General features: G+C 41.7%; 1 protein-coding gene across 3 annotated transcripts in view; it reads left to right on the forward strand.

The window, feature by feature from the left end:
• The window catches only part of Elmo1 (engulfment and cell motility 1), a 606,684-nt gene that overhangs the window by 560,647 nt on the left and 22,837 nt on the right, over positions 1-23,200 (forward strand). For 2 of the 3 annotated variants that reach the window (XM_004668852.2, XM_045135706.1), the window contains 3 exons: positions 3,598-3,710; positions 13,316-13,423; positions 21,881-21,963. In XM_004668852.2, the coding sequence (XP_004668909.1) occupies positions 3,598-3,710; positions 13,316-13,423; positions 21,881-21,963 (304 nt within the window). The remainder of the gene's footprint in view (positions 1-3,597; positions 3,711-13,315; positions 13,424-21,880; positions 21,964-23,200) is intronic. The other variant, XM_045135705.1, reaches the window with a different exon arrangement.

Here is a 23,200-nt window from a genome sequence, read left to right on the forward strand (position 1 = left end):
TTTTGATTTTTGGAAATGGCTTCTAGGCAAAGTGAAGCAGGGTTGAAATCCTTGTGGGAAGGCCCAGTTAGGCCATTGTATGAAGATGAACCTGCTCTACTTACTGCTGAGATGCAACAATGGGAAACATGGTTGAAATTCCTGTGAGGAGCCCAAATAAGGCAATTTTATGGAGCTATGAGGATGAACCATGGTTTGCAGTATAGACCTGAGGATGTTTGGGATGGACCAGGACTGTGGAATGACTGCCATGGAGAACTGCTGGCTCAGGATTCTAGTCTGCTCAGCCTAACTGGAGGGGTGAAATTGGAATCCAGAAACTCAAGTCACTACTTATGGATGTTGGGCTTGAACTGCAGATGTTTGATGTTTGCCTACTCTTATTATTTTTGCATAACAATCTCTCCTTGTTATGCTTTTGTGCAATGGAAATGTTTACTGTGTGCCATTAAATGTTGGAAGTATGTAACTTGTGCTTTGATCCTACTGGGTTCTCACCTATAAGACAGTCTTAAATTTCAGATGAGACTTGGGACGTTTGAACAATATCAAAGTTGGGCTGAATACAGTTCTCATTGGAAGATGATTATGAATCTGTGGGGGCTAGGGACAGAATGAGGTGGTTTGAATGTAATGGTTTGAATGAAGTAATGGTTTGAATGTGAATGTATGTCCCCCATAGCCTGAGGAAATTTTTTTTTAATTTTTAAAAATTTATTTATTAGAAACAGAGGGAGAGAGAGAATGGTTGTGTCTGGGCCTCTAGCCACTGCAAATGAACTCCAGATGCATACACCACTATGTGCATGTGGCTAATATGGGACCTGGAGAATCAAACCTAGGTTCTTAGGCTTTGCAGGCAAGTGCCTTAATCACTAAGCCATCTCTCCAGCCTAACTCAAGAATTTTTGATTAAAGTTAAGCTTCCTACTTAATCTTCAGCAGTTTGCTGGAGGAGGTGTCACTAGGGGTTGGATCTTGTAGTCCAGCACTAAGTTCTATTCATAGCAGTTTGAGCTCTGGCTATTTATGCTTGCTGGTTGTATTGTGGTGTTTCTCAGCTGTAATCTATGGAAGTAAGCCAGCTTTTGCCATTGATGGTGTTTCCTCTTGATTTTGTAAGCCTGAAACTATAGGGCTGGAGGGATATAGCTTAATGGTTAAGGTGCTTGCTTGCCTGCAAAGCCAAAGGACACAGGTTAGAGTCCCCAAGACTCACATAAGCCAGATGCACAAGGTGGCACATGCAACTGGAGTTTGTTTGCAATGGCTAAAGGCCCTGGTGCACCCATTTTTTTCTTTCTCCCTCTCTCTCTCTCTCTCCCTCCCTCTCCCTCTCCCTCTCCCTCCCTCCCTCCCTCCCTCCCTCCCTCTCTCTCTTTCTCTTTCTGTCTCTCTCTCTGTCTCTCCCTGTTGCAGTCAGGTTCACATTGCTTGAAGAAAACACTCAACCAAGAGCAGCTTATGGGGAAAAAGGGTTTATTTTGGCTTACAGACTTGAGGGGAAGCTCATTACGGCAGGAGAAAACTATGGGATGAGCAGAGGGTGGCCAACATTAGATGGACAATAGCAACAGGACAGTGTGCCAAACCCTGGCAAGAGGAAACTGGTGATAACACCCATAATCCTACCCTCAACAACACACTGACTCCAGGAGGCTTTAATTCCCAAATTTCCATTAGCTATGGACCTAGTATTCAGAACACCTAAGTTTAAGGGGAACATCTGAATCAAACCACTACACTGCCTATTTCTCTCTCTCTCTCTCTCAAATAAATCATATATATATATATATGTATATATATATATATATCTTGGTTTTTCTAAGTAGGGTCCCACTCTAGCTCAGGCTGACCTGGAATTCATTCTGTAGTCCCAGGGTGGCCTCAAACTCACAGAAACCTTCCTATCTCTGCCTCCTGAGTGCTGGGATTAAAGGCTTGCACCACCATGCCCAGCATCAAATAAATAAAATATTTTTAAAGTAATTATAACAGATGGGAATTATGATATTAATACTTGCCTTCAGATTTTTGTGTTTCTCTAGGGATGATACTATATGAAATAAAATTATGTAGTTTAAGGCCAGTCTTATAGTGTATAGCTTCTGTTGCAGTCAGCTTCATGTTGCTACAAAGAACCCAAACAAGCATAGCTTCTGGGAGGAATGCGCTTATTTTGGTTTACAGACACAAGGGGAAGCTCCATGATGGCAGGAGAAAACAAAGGCATGAGCAGAGGGTGCACCTCACCTCCTAGATAACACCAGGTGGACAACAATAGCAGGAGACTGTGCCAAGCACTGGCAAGAGGAAGCTGGCTATAACACCAATAAGCCCACCCCCAACAATGCACTGCTTCCTGAAGGCTTTATTTGCACAATTGTCACCAGCTAGAGACCTAAGCATCCAGAACACATAAATTTATGGGAGATCAAACCACCACACCTTCCAACCATGAGTGCCTCCCCCACTGAAGGTAAAGACTAGATAAGAGCAGCTCCCTGCAGCCCAGTGACGGAGCAAGTACAGAGGTCAGCCTGCAGCTGATGCATATGTGAGCCTGGGCTGTTTGTCATGTAGTCATTTGGAGTATTTGGGCTGAGAAAAAGAGAGATGCTCACCAAAGCAAATTCAGTACTGTCTCCATTCTTGCCCAGCATTGATAAGACTTATAGTCATACTACCTTCTTTGGGAGTCACTGCATTTTCCCAGAAGAGATTCTAGTCCCCAGATCCTAAGCAGGAAACGTAGACTTGGAGGAGCTACTAGTCCCAGGCACAGGTTAAACTGAAATGCTGTCTTCTGGCTTGAATCTGTGTTGTAGGCAGTTCCTTTAGCCTTGTGCTGTGGGCTACCTGTCCAGCTTCAACTGGCACAACCCTGTCTTTACTAGCCTCAAATGTCAGGGTACAAACAAATTTTCCTGCCTAAAAAGATTTGAAATCATCCTCTCCTGGCATCTTGCATTGTGTTTATCTAAAACTAAATTACATCTTACTAGCCTGAGACAAAATGAAAATAATTTTATTCCATCATTATCCCAATGTCTATGGTCTAGAATCTAAAGTAATGTTGTGGTTGTCATCTGTGAGAGATAGAATACAAAGCCAAAATTGGTTCTGGGATTGCTGAAGATACAATCAGTTAAGGAATAGCAACTACGTGGTTGTTCCTGTTTGGTCAGATCACAAAAGTAATCTAGGAGCTTGTTTGCTATGGGGGGAAAAATAAGGGCCTGTAAAATACCATCTTGGATGTTTGTATAAGTTTTACCTGTGCCTGAATAAATAAAAGAAGAAATTTCTTAGCATTCTTTGTATTGGAAAAACATAACTAGAGTGATTAAGTCCTTTTGTAGGCATTCTGTAGATGTCAGAAGACTCCTCATTCTTACTATAACAAGTAACCCTGACCTGGATTATAGAAACACCATTTAGAGAATCTATAAATGATTTTCTAAAGCACCAACTTGGGAGGTCCTAGTGTGTTCATGAAAGGACACAACTCACATTCCTCATCTCCATTTGCCCACAATATCATCTACCATGGGCATGTCAAGGTATACTGTAGAATATGTGTTTGTCTTCCAACAGAGAACTAAAGGAGAAAATCCAGCCAGAAATCTTAGAGCTGATCAAACAGCAGCGTCTGAACCGCCTCGTGGAAGGGACCTGCTTTAGGAAACTCAATGCCCGGAGGAGACAAGGTATTGTTTGGGTATATTCAACTCTCAGGCCAGGCCACTATGCATACTGGTAATCACAAAGACGTGGAGTTGACCTAAGGACAGCACTTTGAATTTCTTTTAAATATTTAAAAATAAAGTGCTGGGGAACTGGGGAAATGGCTTAGCAGTTATGGCATTTACCTGCGAAGCCTAAGGATCTGGATTCAATTCCCCAGGACCCACATAAGCCAGATGCACAAGGGGGCACATGTGTCTGGAGTTCGTATGCAGTGGCTAGAGTCCCATTTTCTCTTTCTTTCAAATAAAATAAAAATGAAGTGCTGGGGCTGGAGAAATGGCATAGCAATTGAGAGCTTAGCAGTTAGTACACTTGCCTACAAAGGCAACAGAGCCAGTTCAACTCCCCAGAACCCACATAAGCCAGATGCATAAGGAAGTGCATCTGTCTGGTGTTCATTTGCAGCAGCTTGAGGCCCTGATGTACCCATTCTCTCTCTCACTGCCTCTTTCTCTCTCCTTCTCTCAAATAAATAAAAGTTTAAAATGTAAAAAAAATGAAGTACTAGAGTAAAGAATACCAATCTAGGTAAGTCCTTGTTCCCAGCATAACTGTGGAGAAGCAAAGTCCAGAATCACTGATCTTCAGTCCAGATCCATAGAGCTGAAGAAATATTCTTCATCATTTGGTAATAGAAGATCACTAGTGGTAATGTTGATAACAGTTACTACCAATGCGCCAGGCTCTTCTTCTAATGTATTACCTATATACAGTCATGTTTAATGTCATTTCAGTCAACGGTAGTGGACACTAATGGCATTGTAGTCATCTTAGTTTATGGCTTAAGAATATTTTATGAGCCGAGTGTGGTGGCGTACCCCTTTAATCCCAGCACTCGGGAGGCAGAGGCAGGAGGATCACTGTGAGTTTGAGGCCACCCTGAGACTACAGAGTGAATTCCAGGTCAGGCTGGGCTAGAGTGAGACCCTACCTCAAAAAACAAAAACAAAAAAAAAGAATATTTTATGATATTCACATGATGAAATCTTCTAAGGACAAATTTCTCAGAACATAACCTACTCTTGAATTATGTATGGCTGTAATAATGTCTTTCATTCTAATAATAACCATATGGAGTAGCTACTATAACTATAACAGGGGTATGTAACAGGGGTAGTAAAGTTCGAGTAACCTGCACGGTTATAGGCGATCAAGGACTTGTTCTCCATAGTCCCACACTGTTCCTTTGAATGACTCCCTGTGCTATTAGGTGACCTGGCACCACTGTTTGGTTGGATCTTGGTGCTTTTAGCAAGGATGGTCCCTGTTCTTAAATCCCCCATATTAAATCTATTCTATGTCAGAATTATTTTATTTGGAGATATAACTAATAGTGGGGTTAGGGTGAAGTAGAACAAATTTTCATAATTTTCAAGACAAATTTCTGAATTGTGGGCATAATTTCTAACTTCAAAAAGTCAAAGCAAAATGGTGCTGATGTAAACTAGACCTACTAGGTAAGAGGCATTCCCAGCTATTTCTTTGTTCTCTTGCTCTCTTGACATGTTGCTGATTGCACAAGTGTTTATATCATACTATTATTATTCTTGAAACAGCTGGAAAACAAAACTGAAAAATAATATTTGGGAAGAGGTGAAGAAGTTGAGGAAGAGCCAGGAATAAGTGTGGACATTAGCAACTGTGTAAGAACAGATATTAGTTATGACCTAGGAAAGACTGGCAGGTAGGATTAAGACCCAGTGGATGTGCTGCTGAGATACAAAGGTGGCAATGATCATGTTGTGTATGTGCCCATTTCCCTGACCACTTACCTTAACTACTGTCTGTTGAGTGTTCAGTAATTTAAATATGTCAAAATTACTATTAAAATTACACTGAGGTACTTTCAAAAGCAGAACTTCCTAGAGAATGAAAGTATGGCATATTCAGAGAGGATGGGAGGATCCCTGACAGTGAATTGTAATGCTGTGCCTTGAGAAAGTATTGAGGCAGAATTATATAAGGCTGAGTTCCACCCTGGACTAAGAAAGGCTCACATTAAGACAAGCAGTGGAAAAAGGAACTCTTCTCCTTCATTCACTCCTGAAAGATGAGTTCACACCCACCTTTTTCTGTAGGCATCATGTTCAAGTGATGATGGTCCAAGAAGTTGTTATGCCATAGTGGTAAGAGCCCTGAATCAAACGGTGTTGGCTTACTCTAGTCCAGCTCTGTGAACATGAGCAGTTTTCAATCAGGTTACAATCCCTGTCTCCGTGGGTTATTGCAAGGAAGAAGGATCATCATGAATGTGGCTCTTATAAATCTACACAAAAAGTAGCTATGGTTATTCCAAAAGCTTATGTATGGAGAAACCACTGAGCTGAGAGTGAGGAAACTTGACTCCAGCCCTCTCAGCTCTGTAAGTATCTATACAAGTATCTTAAGGCAAGATATGTGACTTCTGAAGCCATAAGTCCCCACCTATAAATTGAGGAAGGGGCTAGTACTACGGTATATGCATGCTCAGCTAATATGTAGTCAGCTACATGTTCTGTCTCCTTATGATCACCATCCAAGACAGAATGCCCAGTCAAGATGCATGGCAACTGAGTACCTCCACATGCTTTTGCTGATGCCCGACTAAAATTCAAATACTTAACAATGATATTTAACATACCAAGATGTTAGACTTCCCTTGCTAGGCTAAAATGTGTAGATTCTACCAGAATAATCCTGTTCTGAGACACAACAATGTTTAGTGTTTGCCCTTTCCTGTAGATGAGCTGACTATCCCATGATCAAAAAACGCACTAGCATTTAGATGAGGAGTGAGCTGAGCTTTTAAGCCATCATGACCTTCTGTGTTTAACACATGATCCTCCAGTATGCACAGGAATGCCTTTTGGTGCTTGGGAGGAAGATTTCACATTGGTGCTTGGTGCTCAGCTAAGAAACAGAGCTGGTGCCTGGTACTTGGCTTAGACACAGAACTGGTGCCCCATGCTCAGCTTTGACACAGGGAATCCAAAGTAAGCTGTGAAAGTAGTACATGCCTTTAATCAGGAGGCAGAGGTAGGAGGATTGCCAAGAGTTCTAGGCAACCTTGAGACTATAGAGTGAATTCCAGGTCAGCCTGGGCTAGAGTGAGACCTTACCTCAAAAAAAAAAAAAAAAAGGAGAAAAGAAAACCTTCGCATCACTCCATCCAGACTTTGCATTTTACATTTGCAAAGGTCATGAGGACAGGACTGGCAGTTGATTTCCATCCTTCAAGAAATTGCACTTTCGAGGGAATTCCTTGGCTGGTGTGAACGCCTGCCTGTCAGAGGCTAGCAGGTAGAGTGGGTCCTCCCACGCAGTCCACAGCCACACTCCCGCCAAAGTTACCCAGTGGAAAGAGGACATCAGTGAATGGATTGAGTAATTAAGTTTATGGCAGGGGGGAATATGAACACTTCTAGTCCCATAGAACTGGGAAGAGGAAGAGAAAGCAGAGTCCTGTTTCCTCATCAGTACTTGTCCGCCACTCACTCTACTGGTTTTATCCAAACTTTGCTTCTTGAACATCTAATGTAAACAGAACAAATCTGGGCTTCTGGAAATTCTGGCCACATTAGAACTGGGAAATCTTGCCAAGTATACTAATCTAGGTTTAAGTTCCTGCCTCCTCACTCCAAATTTTGGTAGACTTGGGCAATCTACTGTCAATATGGGCTTTATGCCTCTTCTGTCACACAAGAATGATGCTACTTCCTACATCAGTTAGTTGAAGAGTTAAGTAACATTGTATATATTTAGCACTTAGTATTGTATTTGGTATACTATCATGCATTCACAATGATGTTTATAACTCATTTTAGCTTGTAGTTCCTCAGAAAATCATTTCTTTTGCATGTGTGTGGTATATGTTCATGTGTATATGTGTGTCTGTGTGTGAGGGTATGTATGTGCGTGTGTGTGTGTGCGTGTGTGCATATATATGTGAGTGAGCATCCATGTGGACATTGGAGGTGTCTGAAAACCCTGGGACCATGTGCTAGGTAAGGAAACATTGCCTCCAGGGAGCAGAATTCTGAATCAAAACACAAGTGTCGGATAGTGACGAGCGTTAGTGGAGTGAGAGGGCTTGGAAAGGCAGAATGATGTCCTGTTATCTAGAGCTATTACTTCCCTTCCCTGGACCAATAAAGAAACTGTGAATCTTGTCATTGGGAAGATGGAATTTCCCTTTAAAGATAGTGCTGGGGCCTCCTGACACTTGGAAATGTTGAACCTTAGGCACGGGGTGGCCCTTCTTTACTCACTAAGGATCCTACGCAGTTTAGGGCAACCTAATGGAAGTACTATAAGAAGGTAGTTTAAGAAAGGCCTCCCCTCCCCTGAAGAAAGATCCCAGGATTCTGTGGCAGCTGTCAATTGTAAACTCTGTACTCAAGACAAAGATGTCACCTGCTTCTAGAGCAGTGTGGATCAGAACACAATTCCCCATGCCTCACGAAACAACCAGAATGTCATGCCAGTGGTAGATGTCACTCAATGTGCTGGTCTCCCCTAAAAACCTAAAGGCGTGCTACCTCTAGCTAAGTTGATTAAATAAAATAAAAATAAAAACATTTAAAATTTGTTTTCTTGGGGCTAAAGACATTGCTCAGCAGTTAATGTGCTCACCTGCAAAACAAGGTTTGATTTCCCAGTACCCACATAAAGCCAGATGCACAAAGTTGCAAATGTATCTGGAGTTTGTTTGCAACAGCTAGAGGCCTTGGCATACTCATTCTCTCTTTCTCTCCCTCTCTCTCACTCTCTCTCTAAATAAATAAAGAAATAAAAATCTTGTTTTCTTAAAAAATTGTTTTCTTATTGCTAGAAAAAGCAGATACAGAGTATTTCCATCATTGCAGAAAGTTCCATTAGACAGTCCTGCAAGAATTCTACTTATCAGGGCTGGAGAGATGGCGTAGCGATTAAGCGATTAAGCGCTTGCCTGTAAAGCCTAAGGACCCCGATTCGAGGTTCGATTCCCCAGGACCCACGTTAGCCAGATGCACAAGGGGGCGCATGTGTCTGGAGTTCATTTGCAGTGGCTGGAAGCCCTGGCGCTGCCATTCTCTCTCTTTCTCTCCCCCCCTTTCCCTCTTTCTCTCTCTCTCTCTCTCTCTCTCTCTCTCTCTCTCTCTGTCACTCTCAAATAAATAAATAAAAGTAAACAAAAAAATTTTAAAAAAGAATTCTACTTATCAGTGATGATTAGCTGTAATAATCCTTGTGACAGTGAGAATAGCTTTAAACAAGCTTATGGACTTTGAAGACAAATTTTCTGTTTGCTTCTTTATAGGATGGTGGGAGGAGATAGAGGAAAGGAGGGAAGGAGGAAGGATAAGAACAAAAGAAAACATTAAAGTGCAAAATTGTCTCCATAATTTTTTGGCTGGGGATAAAGAGACAACTGTTAACATACTCTCATTTGTAATTGACTAGAAGACCTCCATATTAACTCTTACTCCCTCTTTAGATGCTAGTCAACAATCTTGGATAATGTTCTCACTGTTTGCTGCTAATTGCTTTTAGTGATGAAATCCACTCTTCTATTGCCCAAAGGGATTGAGGAATTAGTGACATCATGCTGGGTTTTTAAGGGAAAAGCACATTTTTCTCACCATAAAAGAAACTACAAATCAAGCTTCTGCTGATAGCAATGCTGCCTACGTCTCTGCCACCACATTAACATGCTATGCTGGTGAGAGCTTGCAGCTCCACTCTCCTTCATAGCACCCCTACCTTCTATATAGAAATATACAAATTTAGGATGCCTCTCAACCTCCCAAACCCAAGAGCTCCAGCTTCTACACCAAAGAAGATGCTATTTGAGCATGTTCTTGATTAGCTCTAGACAAGATGCTTAGTCTTTTATGTGCCCTCTTCTGTCAAAGACATTCTGTTAACTGAGAAGAGGCAAATATCGTGTATATTAGGGATTCATGGGCCACTGTTTTGCTGTTGACCATTGTAATGGTGGACAGGGTAAAGGGAGTTTGTATAGGATAAGAGAAGACTTAGCTAGAGGTAGAAAGAGGGTATCACATAAATCAAGGGAATTTAAGCTTCTAGAGGGAAAATGTTCCATCAGCTAGGTAATTATTGTGTCTCTCATGATTGTGACAAGTAAGCCACTGGCTTACAGCTTATGAGGTAAGATGGAGTGGAAGAGATCTTCCTATTTGTATATTTCCTGTATTGTAGCCAGAGTGCATGGGCTGTCTTTGCCCTGTACTCCCAACCTGGGAGACAAGTACTTCTGCCATCTTTCTTTCCACTGCCACTAAGAACTGAGGAGGTTCCTTTCCTTTCTTTCTTGCCTCTTTTTGTTTTTTGGAAGCAGAGTCTCACTGTAGCACAGGCTTGCCTCAAACTCACAGCAGTCCTCCTACTATAAAGGTCTAGGAAACGCTGAAGAAGAAAGACCCCAGACTCAAATACTATGTAAAAACAAAGAGAAAGAATCAGCCAGAATGCAGGGTCAACTGTTCATACAAAATGGCAACCCTGAGAGAAGCACTCAGGCCCCTTTTAAGCACAACTAGGGGAATTTTAGGAGGGTAAAGTCATCTTCTAATAAGCAGAAGTTATATTTGTACACCTTTGATTGGCTATGGCCTAGATTTTACTATCCTTGGACATGTTTAGACATGTTTTAGAGACTTTACAGGAACTGACTGAGCCCTGGAGCCTGCTATCTCAGGCAAGTCCATTTTTTGGTCATAGTCCAGAGGTATTGCAGGAATTGACTCAGGTGCCTGAGCATGCTGTCTTCCCCAGCCACATGTCAGGGTCGCTGTTGATTAATAGCCCTTTGTTCATGGTTTTTCCCAGAAGTCTTGCTGCCTCTCCAGGAAACGGAAGCTTAGGCCTACCTGTAAACTGGAGCAACTTTGATCCTCTCACTACTTCAACCTCCCAAGTGTTGGGATCATAGGCATGAGCCACCACATCCAGCAGGAGCACCTTTTCTTTGATTCTGAGTTTAGTTTCTCATGTCTGCCAGTCTTGTTAATGATTTCTTGCTACTCTCAGTGGAGTGCTGGGCACACTGCAGACTTACAGCAAATATTTGTGGTTAAATAAATTTATCCTGAAAGTGTAAGTAGCAAAATATTTTGAAGTCTCAGAAATGAATTCATTTTACAGATGAATATAAATTGCACAGATATTCTATACTTGTATAAAACTATGTACCTGTTCAGTTTCTTAATTCAACCCCTCAAACTATATTGAATATGAATAGCCTTTGTACCATGTGGACTTCTTGGCTTCAAGTAATACCACTAGCTCCTGGAGCCAGCCCCAGCTTAAGAATAAGGGACCTTATTGAATAGAAGAATAGCACTCATATTCGCATATTCTCTCTACTTTTTTTTCTCTCTCTCTTTGCAAATAAATGAAAATATCTTAATGAAAGAAAAGAAAAAATTATCATTTCTAGATATATTTCTAAACATTTTTCCACCCTTGCATTTTTTTCTCTAGAGTTCAGATTCCTTTAGATACAAGACTTGCCATATTCTTACTATACTTGGAAATTCTCAAACAATTCAGAAATTCTTGTTTAAACTAGGAAAACAAGAATCAGTGGGGCACTTTCCTTTTACAGGTCAACTTTGGGCATTTTATTTGCTCATTGTGTGGCTTTTACTGTATTTTTAAAGCCTTTTGTCTGTTAGCAGAATTGCAGTTAGAACATGATTTTTTTCATTTTTTTTATTTATTTATTTATTTTATTTTTTTTTTTTGGTTTTTCGAGGAAGGGTCTCACTCTAGTCCAGGCTGACCTAGAATTCACTCTGTAGTCTCAGGGTGGCCTTGAACTCATGGCGATTCTCCTACCTCTGCCTCCCAAGTGCTGGGATTAAAGGCATGCACCACCATGCCCGACAAAACATGATTTTTTAGTAGAAGCAATTTTAGAAAAACCCTTCCCTTAAAATGTAAAGGAAAGCATTTTAGAGTAGTTTTAAACCAATTTGAGACTGCAGTCGCAGTAATGAGGTGGGTTGGCCAAAACCATAGGCAGGGTGAGCTCGCTGCATAAGGCTGCAAAGAAACTGGTAGGTCCTGAATGCCATGCATCTGACATATTTGAACCGAATCCTCTTGGGTCTTCATTTATCAATTTAGCCAATATAAAACATACATCTTGTCAGCTCCCAGAGCTGCACAAGGGAATGGGAACATCACCATGATAGAAACAGTGGCTGACATCCAAAAGGCCCTGATTTGCACACACCATCAGTCCTGTCTCCCAACAGTACTTGTGCATGGTACTCCCACTAGGACAAGTTGCTTACCTAGGTGGTGATGTCCAAATGAAAAATGTGCCCCATCTGCTCATGTTTGAACATGTGGGTTCCCAGCAGGTGGCGCTGTTTGGCAAGGTTGCGGAATCTCTAGGCGGCACAGCCTTGCTGGAGGAAATGGGTCACTGTGGGTAGGTCTTGAGGTTTAACAGCCCAAATCCACTTCCTCTTTATTCTCCGTTTCCTGACTCTGGACACAATGTGATGAGCCAGCCTGCTACGCCTTCCCCACCATAATGGACTATTACTCCTCAAAGCCTAAACCAAAACAAACCCATTTCTTCCTTAAATTGCTTCTTAAGTGTGTGTTCATACCAATGAGGTAGTAACTAATGTACTAACAATTGTGGCAAATACAGGGGAGTATCAAGGTGGGTAAGACATAGGTGCCAGTAGAGCCAGTCCACATTGTTAGTGCTGCCACTCAGAGCATGAGAGAGGCTCTCCATCACCGTGATAGAAGGCTTCCTGGGGGAGGCAGCATCTGTACACCCACAGGAGAGTTTCCACCACAGCTCTGGGCCATCTACAAATCCACAGACCTGTGAAAGTATCTTTGGCTTGCCTCTCCTGCTTCAGTCTTACTCACTTTTTTTTTCAACCACATTTGGGGCCTGAAGGGTAAAATTGAGGGAATTAAGTATAAGAATCATTTTAAGGCACTAGCTTTCCGATCCAGAGAAGTAAATAAGGAATTAGAAGGAAGTTGTGAAATGTCTTCATTCTTTCCCTGAATTCTTAAATTACTCATGAATCCCACTCTGCGAGTGTCCCTAGCAGCCTGAGAATTCCCTCATTGATCGTGCACATGTTGACTTCAAGGCTGCATGTGCATATCAGCTAAAGTGTGGCCTTGTGCATGGCCGTCCTAAGAGTCTGAAAATCCCAGAGAGGAAAGTTGAAGCAGATTAAGGTCCAGGAAGGATTCCATCTCTCTCTACCCACTTTGCCAGGCTTACATAAAGAACAGTCCACTTGGTGGTTACAGACACTGGTAAGATACTTTCTGGAAGCCAACACCTTGAAAAACATTTTGCCATTGACCACAAAATATTTAGAGACTTCTCAAGTGGTTACCAAGCAGGACAGGTGATACCTAAGTGTCAAAATCAGAAGGGGGCTCACCTCCTAGAACACCAGTATTCATTCTTTCTCAAGACCTAAAATCCAGTGAATGATTTGCCCTTCCAGGCAGAGTTATCAGAAAACAAGCATGCCAATATTTTTTACAAACAGAATCACTAATCTTATAAACTTGTTTTTCTCCTCAGACAAGTTTTGGTATTGTCGGCTTTCCCCAAATCACAAAGTCCTACATTATGGAGACTTGGAGGAAAGCCCTCAAGGAGAAGTACCCCATGATTCTTTGCAGGACAAACGTAAGTAACTCCCAATCTTATGTATGGCACCAGCGTTTTGGTTGTTTTCTAATCACAATACATTACATAGCAAAAACTGTTTCCTGAATGAACACTCAGAACTTGGCCCAACTCGTAATTCTCAGGCTGGTCATTCTCATGAAGTGTAAGGCTTTGAAGGATTTGAGGTTTGGGACTGAACAGGGAGATTGTCAAAGCAATGCTCAGATAAAATTCCTTAGAGATGTAAGTAGGGGTTTTAGGGCCTATCTTGGACAGTGTTTATCCAGAACTATAAATAATAAAAACCTAATTTTTTCAATTTTATTTTTTATTTAATATTGAGAGAAATACAAGCAAAGAGAGAGAGAGAGAGAGAGAGAGAGAGAGAGAGAGAGAGAGAGGGAGCACACCAGGGCCTCATGCTACTGCAAACTCCAGAAACAGCATCACTTTGTGCATTTGGCTTTTCATGGGTAATAGGGAATTGAACTTGGGCTGACAGGCTTTGCAATGAAGTTATCTTTCTTTGATGAGCCATATTCCAGCCCTTCTTTTTTGTTGTTGTTGTTGTTTATTTGTTTTTTGTTTTTTTGAGTTAGGGTTTCATTCGAGCCCAAGCTGACCTGGAATTCACTATGTAGTCTCAGGACGGCCTTGAACTCATGGTGATCCTCCTCCCTCTGCCTCCCTAGTGCTGGGATTAAAGGCATGCCTTTATCCACGCCCCCAGCCCTTCTTTTTTAAAAAAATATTTTATTTATTTATTTGGGAGAGAGAAATAGGAAGATAGAGACACTGGGCACACCAGGGCCTCTAGCCATCGCAAACAAACTCCAGACACATGTACCACCTTGTGTATCTGGCTATTTGTAGGTACTGGGGAATCAAACCTGGGTCCTTTGGCTTTGCTAGCGAGTGCCTTAACCACTAGGCTTTCTCTCCAGTCCCCCTTTATAAATGTTCTGCCTGTCTTCTGATACATGCTTTTGAAGAGGATGTTTGGGATTTTCTTACACTAACACCAAACCAGATATCAAGTGTGAAGGTTTAGTGCTAAGTGTACAGATAAATCAAAGCACTAAAGTATGTCAGGATGATGAATTAATTTGGAAGAGAAATTAGATCCAAGGAATGCATTCTTGGAGGATACCTCCAGACAGAAAATCAATAAGAGGGCAAATGTCAGGACATTAGCCTTTAAAAGTCACACCTGAGAATGGAGAGATGGCTCAGTGGTTAAGTGTACTTCCTGCACAAGAATGAGGGCTTGAGACTTCCAGAGTTCCAATGCATAGGTCCTGTGTATACAGCTCGGCATGGTCACACATGGCACGCCTGTAACTCCAGTCCCAGAAATAGAGACCTAAGAATTGAAAATCGTTAGAACATCACAAGCTATGGAATCAGTAAAGAGAGTCCTGCTCAAAACAAGACCATGGAGCAGGACACAATGGCTACTTTAGGCTAGTTTCCCCCAGCCCAGGAATGTATGGACCACTACACCACACCAGACACACACATACACCACATTACACCTCTCTCTCTCTCTCTCTCTCTCTCTCTCTCTCTCTCTCTCTCTCTCTCTCTCTCTGTCATACACACACACACAAAAAAAAAAACAATAATAATAAAATTAAAAAGTCACATTGTCCTTACAGTGTTTAAGTAAGCACATCCCAGGTAGAGTGTCTGCTCTGCCATCTCACCTGTTCCCCTGTCGCCCCTAGGCCTATGCAAGTCAAATCTGGGCTGCCTGACTCTCAGCCCAGGACCACAGGGAGCAAAACTAAACCATAAGAGGGAAAGTTTCTGACACTGTCAGACTCCATGCTGACATCTTAGGAAGAGAACCTAGAACATTCTCTTTTCCTCAGCCTTAAAAATGGGACAATCTGGTCTGTGTAGTGTCATTTGCTTCCACAGGAGAAGTGATTCCTCAGCTCAAGTTGTTGGCACTCCATAGCAGGAAGAAGAAACCTGAAACCTACTCCTGCAGGCTATGCCTGGGCCTTCCTGCCATGAGGCCCTTGAGCTTCTGCCAGGCTATCAGAAGTTTTGTCACCTGACACCTTAGAAATTTGAACTAAATTGGCTACCCTCAAACCTCAAGAATCAGAAACTTGGACCTGGCTTTCAACAGACCCTCCCAAGTGACACTTATGCCCTCTCAGAACTGCTCATCTAGATGTTGTTTGATTCACCATCATGAGTCGCTAAAAGCAGCTTTCACCAAAAAGTCCACTTTTTAAAAGTAAATTGAGAGTATGTTGTCAACTTTTAATTTTAGCAAGAAGGGCTGGGCGTGGTGGTGCATGCCTTTAATCCCAGCATTCAGGAGGCAGAGGTAGAAGGATCACCATGAGTTGAAGGCCATCCTGAGACTACATAGTGAATTCTAGGTCAGCCTGGGCTATAAGAGAGATCCTACCTCAAAAAAGGTAATAGTTTTGGCAAGAAGGAATATTGAAATTTAATATCACAATTTTTTCATAGAAGAAAGGATCTGAGATCACAAAAAATAGATAAGAAAGATTAATCTTAGAATTTGGAATAAAGCACAAGCCTTTCTCCTGAATTAAGTTTGCTTTATGGAGAACACACACCAGTGTCCTCATTTTCTTCTACTTGTTGATAATTGTTAAGAACTCTCATGAGCTAGAAAGTGTCCAAGGCCATCTAGAGCCAGTGCTCTGCAGTGGCTCCATGAAAAGCCTTAAAGGTTACTGGTGCCCAATCAACTAGCAGCTGGGTAGGACATCTCCCCAGCCCTTCTCCACCTGACCAAATGACGGACAGAGTAGTCCAAGTGAAACAATCACCTCTTGATTTCTCCCCAGATGACCTTATAAATCTGCTTTCCCACTTACTGGATGTATACTTTGTCCCCATAACTATAGGAATAGAACTCACTTCTCAATCCCAAAACAGGCACATGATTTACAGGTTTGTCACATGTTACATGCAGCACACTCATTCTAACCAATTGCTTAGTAAATTGACAGATTTGCTCCTAGAAGTCCCTGTGTACACAGTTACTAGACTTGCCCACACCATGATGCCCCCTTCCTACTCTACTAAGATCTCTTGCCTCCAGGACTCCAGAGCTGACTGAGATCCAGATATATGGGTAACAGGGGAGCCACCTTGCCTGGACAGTTGCAGAAGACCAAGGCCAGAGCTGTGACTCTCCAGTCTCCACACAGGCTTTAATAGTAGCAATGAGCCAACATTTGTTCCGCAAGAACAGGAAAGGGGCTACTCCTGAAAATGCCACCAAAGATCTTGTCTATCCTCACCTTTTTCAGCCCTTGAAATCCAGAAATACAAAACTCTTAACAGATGTTCCACACTCGCATTGCAAGAAAGGCAGAGAATGCATCATTGTGAGGGTATGTGCATGTGGAGGGTATGTGCATGTGTGTTGTTGAGAATATGTCTGTATGTGCTGGAGAAGGGAGTATATTCATGTACTAAAGATAAATGAGCTGTGGTATACTGTAGCAGGCCTTGCCCTGGGAACCTAAGTTCGCAACTTCAAGCATGGGCCTGGTATGCATCCCATGTCAATTCTGCATCTATCTGTAGCAAAGCAGCCATTTTCTAGGGATCCTGAAAAATCAGAACAATCATCCACTAAGCACATTAGATTTTCCCTTTATTGATGGTAATAGCCATTACCTCACCTTGTATTTTTACCTTCTCCTCAGACCAAGGGGACATTGTCATTCACCCTCAATTTAATTGGGACTGAATAGAGAGATATTGATGAATCAATCATGTAACTGAATCCTCTTGAAACTGACTCTAATGAGACTTTATGGTCTCTCCCTAACTAAATTTCTCTTGGTATTCAACTTGTTTGCCAGGAAATAAGACCTTGAAAATTTCACATTTCCTTGTATCTCCTCCCATCCCATTTCCTTTCCAGGGCTTCCAGGCTGTCATTGCCTACTAAGTACCAGCCTCCCTTGGCTTTTCACCCATGCCCTGCTCCCATCAAGGCTGTTCTTTGAATGAATCTAGGCCAGTGTTCCACATCAAAGGGACAGGGCAAAGAGTACAGGCTGATGCCCTCCCCAAGGACTAAGCCTATTATGAGATGAGGAGAGCAGCTGACACAGCCAGGCAAAGTGGGTGATTTGGGTCATGGAAGCACAGTGAAGAATTCAGGTCCCTCCATCTACAGAGAGAATTAATTTTGATTATTGATGATGGGCATAATCACTGATGGCATTTTCTAAGAACATAAGATATATATGCCAGGCACTGGGCTTAGAGCTTACATAAGTTATCTTCTATATGAACTGAAGAGGTTTTCACCCATATTTTACAGACAAAGAAACCAACGTAGAGAAAGATAAGTATAGGTAGTTCAAGATCATCAGGTTAGTAAACAGTAAGGTAAAGATCTGCATGCAACCATCACTGCATGGCAGACTTTTTATTCTATTCTGTTGCATAGACTGAAGTTGATCTGTGCTGCAAGGCTGACCTGTCAGGTTAGAGGGGCCAGTTGTCCTCAGGTGTATGTCCCCCACTAGAGGAGAGAACCCCTACTGTGGTTATCTGTACATACTACTATCTTCACACAGCACATGCTCAGGGCATAAAGCTACTTCCTGGAGTCATTTTGCCTTGATTTGGTTGGTTCCCAGTAGTGAAAGTGGAAACTGTTTTCATCATAGTTATCACATTTCTGTTTTAGTGATTTTAAAATTTTAATTCAAAATTGAAGCTTCTTCCACTGATACCAGAGTTTCCTAAGTGATGGCCACATTTGGGGCTATGCTCACCATGATATGGAGCACCAGCACCTTCCATACCTAGAGAGGGAGTGGGGATGGCTCAGCAAGAGAGCATGGGCATTACACCCAAGCCTGTTGCTTACTTACTGTGCGACGCTGTGTAACACATTCTCTCTCGAAATCCGGGACTTCCCATCTGTAAAGCGGCAACGCTGAATTCAGACTCTTTCAATCCAACCTAAACTGAACAATTGTGAAAAATGTTGACATTTCCCAGGTCAGAGTGTACTTTCATCACTAGTGGCCCTCCTGGTCTCCTGTCTGTGCTCCACTTCTTTATCATGCTTGATCTTGTTCTCACATAAAAATACATGATCAAAATACTAGCTTGGCTTTGAAATCAAGTATACCCCACTGTCTTCTCAGAAGCATGAGTCTGACCCCTCTACCTATGCTCCCAACTAGAGAAAAGGTCATTTATAGTCCTTTCCATGTCTGATTTTCCAGTGCATCTAGAGACAAACTTTGCAAAAAACAGTCTTTCTTTCTTTTTTTTTTTTGGTTCATTTTTATTTATTTACTTGAGAGTGACAGAGAGAGAAAGAAGGAGAGACAGAGACAGAGACAGAGACAGAGACAGAGAGAGAGAATGGGCACACCAGGGCTTCCAACCACTGCAAATGAACTCCAGACGCGTGCGCCCCCTTGTGCATCTGGTTAACATGGGTCCTAGAGAATCAAGCCTCGAACCGGGGTCCTTCAGCTTCACAGGCAAGCGCTTAACCACTAAGCCATCTCTCCAACCCAAAAAACAGTCTTTCAAATTGCTCTGTATATTTAGAATTTTGTTTTCTTTTTAGTCCTAACCCTAAGAGTGATAGTGCACCTTATCTCTCTGCAGAGGAACAATGCATATTTACAAAGTAAAATGTGTATTGTGTCAAAATCTAAGCAAACGTTCCTCCCCCCCACCTTGAAATCTTCCCACTAGAGATTCTGTAAAGTGACCCCATGACAGTCTTTTTACTGTTTCCATCCTATCCCGTATGATAAGTTTTCAAAGCCAAAGGGCAACTTACTATTTGTACATTGTAGACACTATAGTTCTTTAATCATGGACAATATTATGACACTGGATTTGGTACTTTATGCTGGTGATTCAAACCCTGTGTAAGGCATTAGGAGGTTTTTGAATTATTTTGCTATTTAAATTTTAAAATTCCATTAGTGTTTCTGGTGAAAATTAAACCAACTTTCTCAAGTGTCCAACAACCCATGGTAGTAATAGACAGTCAGATCAATCAGTCCTTGGATGTGAAAACAGACTTGAGGAAACCTGGTGACAGTGTTCAAGGTCAGCTCAGGAGCCATGGTGCCCGTATAGAGGTAGACACCATCCAGAGGGAGCAGGCAGAGAGGCAGAAAAGGCATCTAGGGCAAAAGATTGTACCAGTCAGGAGCAGCTGCATGGCCATATTACAATGCAGGAGAAAATAACCCCAAAATCTCAGTGGCTTAGCACAACAAAAGCTTATTTGTCATTCATCCTACAAGTTGGGGAAGGACTATTACAGTCGCTCAGGGACGCAAGCTAATGTCTGCCTAGCTAGCCAGAGCTGTACCTTCTGGAAGAAATGTGGAAGAAAAAAATGGCAGGCTGAACTTTCAGCACCTCAGCCTAGAAAAGAAATATATCCCCTTACATCTCATTGGCCAAAGCTAGTCACAAGACCCCATCTACCTGCAAAAGTTGCTGGGAAGCATAGTCTTCCTTGTGGCCATAAAAAGACAAACCAGATACTGATGAACACAGGTAATATCTACCAAAGAGACCTGAATCAGGTGGAAGAGCAGATGTCATGGGGCAGTTGGCAGGGAAGACTACAGAGATTCTGGAAGAGCTCATCACAGCCCTCATAGGGCTAGAGTTAGCTCTAAGGCTTTCAACAGATTTGAACAAAATTCTTAGCATTTTAGGATTCCTGGAAAAATGTCAGTTTACAAGGGATTCCTGTTCTATTGTTTTAACATTCTGTAATCCTATAATTTTATTATTTACTAGCAATACAACAATAATTTCTTTAGTAAAAATGTCCCTGCCAGGTGTGGTAGTGTACACCTTCAATTCCAGCACTTGGGAGGCAGAGGTCGGAGTATCACTGTGAGTTCTGTGAATTTGGGGGCAGCCTGAGACTACATAATGAGTTCCAAGTCAGACTGGACTAGAATAAGACCCTACCTTGAAAACCAAAAACAAAAAAAAAGTCCTAGCTTATCTGTGAAATCTCTCATTACCTTTATTATTTTTATCTTTATGGAAGAATTTGATTACTTGCAAATCCTCTTTGGCAAAGCCAAGCCAGTCAGCATGTGTGTCTAGACTCAATCCTTTGTGGGACTGAAGAATTAAGGATTGTCAAAGAATGGAGAGTTTGGCATTTTAAAAATATATTTTATGTACTTATTTGAGAGAGAGAAAGAAGGGGAGAGAGAGAGAAAGGGAGAATGGGTGTTCCAGGGCCTCCAGCCTCTGCAAACAAACTCCAGATGTATGTGCCCCCTTGTGCATCTGGCTTACGTGGGTCCTAGAGAATCAAACCGGGATCCTTTGGTTTTGCAGGCAAACACCTTAACCACTAAGCCATCTCTCCAGACCCATTTTTTTTTTTAATTTATGTTCCAAATATTCCTATTCCCTCTCAATGGATCTTAAGAAAGTTTTAAATGTAGAAGCTTTTCCATATCTTCTTTCAGCTACTGAGAAAAACATCAGATACCATCATTTTATCTAATTGTATTATTTTCTAAATGCTTTATTGGAAAGGAAAGTTTCCTTTCCTTAATTGAGTTCAGTTACATTGCTTATAAAAAAGACAATGAAACTTAACTAATAGAAATTTTATGAGAAGTAATGTTTTGGTAGCAGGACAGACTTTGGAGCATGAGAGTTCAAAACTATTGAGAGTCAGGTAAATTTTTGAGATAGGTCTGCTTAGCCCATTTACCCAAAACTCAGAAAATGGGCTGGGGAAATTGCTCAGTCGTTTAAGACACTTGCTTGCAAAAGATGCCAGCCCAGGTTTGGTTCCCCAGTACCCATGTAAAGCCAGATGCACAAAATGGCCGTGCATCTGGAGTTAATTTGCAGTGCCAAGAGGCCCTGACATGTTCATTCATTCTGTCTCTCTCTCTCCCCTCACAAATAAATAACAATTTTTAAACACAGAAACAAAATAGATGCAGATGCTGGGGAAAGAGATACTGACACATTGAAAATATGTGGCATTGCAGCTGACATACAGAAGCCCTCAACACTGCTGCTAGCAGTGCTACCAGTGCAGTCACATTCAGTACTATACCTCTTATCACGGCCACTCAGCCCACTCAGCTCTAATGCTACCAGCACCGGCATACTCACTCTGTATCTGCTGCTGCATCTAACAGCATCACTTCCAACACTACTGTGCTGGATATTATTTTAGGCCACACTCTACCTATGAAAGTGCTTTATTCCAGGAATGCTGTTTGCCAGAACATATGTTTTAGTATTTAATCCTGAAAAAATGCTGCCGGCAGTCTTTTCCTCTTCTTGTCTTTTCTTTCCTTTCTTTTGTAGTGGTTTCTGGGAATGGCTGTCACAGTAGCAGACTCAGGGCCTCGTCTTGCTTCTTTATTGACAAATAAATCTTTCAATGGTGGTGTAATTTTTGTTATTTCTTATGAATTACAGTTCCGGTGGCAGATATCAAAGCTGTGGTGACGGGGAAGGACTGTCCTCATATGAAAGAGAAAGGTGCTCTTAAGCAAAACAAGGTATGATTTCTAGGTTCTTGCAGATGACTTGATCAGTACAATATAGTCATCCACTGTGTAACCCAGACCTCCTTTAGAGCAGTGTGTGTGTGTGTGTGTGTGTGTGTGTGTGTGTGTGTGTGTGTGTTATAGAGTTGCATAACTTATCTCCTTTTTTTCCTTTTTTGATCCTTTCACTTATTTTCCTGATACCTCTATTCTTTTTCTCCCTAACCACTATTCTAATGCTTACTGACTCTTCCATTGTCCCACTTCCTTTCTGTTTGCAATCCTAAAAATTACCATGGCTGTTTTCATCCTGTTGATCCTTCTCAGCTGATCCTTAATCTCCTAACCTCCTATTTATTTTCTCTATTCACCTCTATAGTAGCCTCACTGGAATCTCAGGGAAGCCTGGGATAGACAGAGACCAGCTGACTCAGAATGTTTTAGAAAATCTTCAGGACCTGATTCATTTAGCATCATGGAAAGTTGGCTGTGAAATTTCAAGCCCAGCTTAAAGAAGACCATTTTCTCAGGAGTATATATTGTTTCAACTTTCTTCACAATGCTGCACTCTCAACATCCTCTCCTAGTTCACCAACCCCTTCACAGCTCAGCACTTCCCATCATCCCCTCATAGTTCATCAGCATGGTGTTAACGCAACAGTCCACATACTGCTCTGAAGAGGTAGGAGGGGACACACTCTGAAAAAACAGAAGGATTTCCTTTTTTGTAGGTTGGGGCACCCATCAAGGAGCCAGTTCTTTGCTTATACCACTTGGCATCCTATGATATATGCCATTCATGAACAAAAGTATATAGATTTACCTGGATATAGTATTACACACTTGTCCTAGCAACAGTCTAAACAACATACCAAAATTTTCTTCTTTAGAAAATATTTTATATTAATTATATGCAAGGAGAGAGAGAATATACCAGGACCTCTTGCCACTGTGAACAAACTCCAGATGCATGCACTACTTTGTGCATCTGGCTTTACATGGATCGTGGGGAATTGAACATGGGCCATCAAGCTTTCCAAATAAACACATTTCACTTCTGAGACATATCCCCATCCCGTAATATCTTTGCTTCTTAAATTACATAAACATAATTCATCTCAAGCCCATGTTCATTTCTTTCTTGTGAAGCCCATCACAAAACTAGCATATAAGGTCTTCACTGGCAAGCCTAATGATACAAAGGCATGCCTGAGAGACCAGAGTCTGACTTACCTGTTATATAGTACAT

The sequence above is a fragment of the Jaculus jaculus genome, chromosome 16 (assembly GCF_020740685.1).
Source record: "Jaculus jaculus isolate mJacJac1 chromosome 16, mJacJac1.mat.Y.cur, whole genome shotgun sequence".
Classification (NCBI taxonomy): domain Eukaryota; kingdom Metazoa; phylum Chordata; class Mammalia; order Rodentia; family Dipodidae; genus Jaculus; species Jaculus jaculus.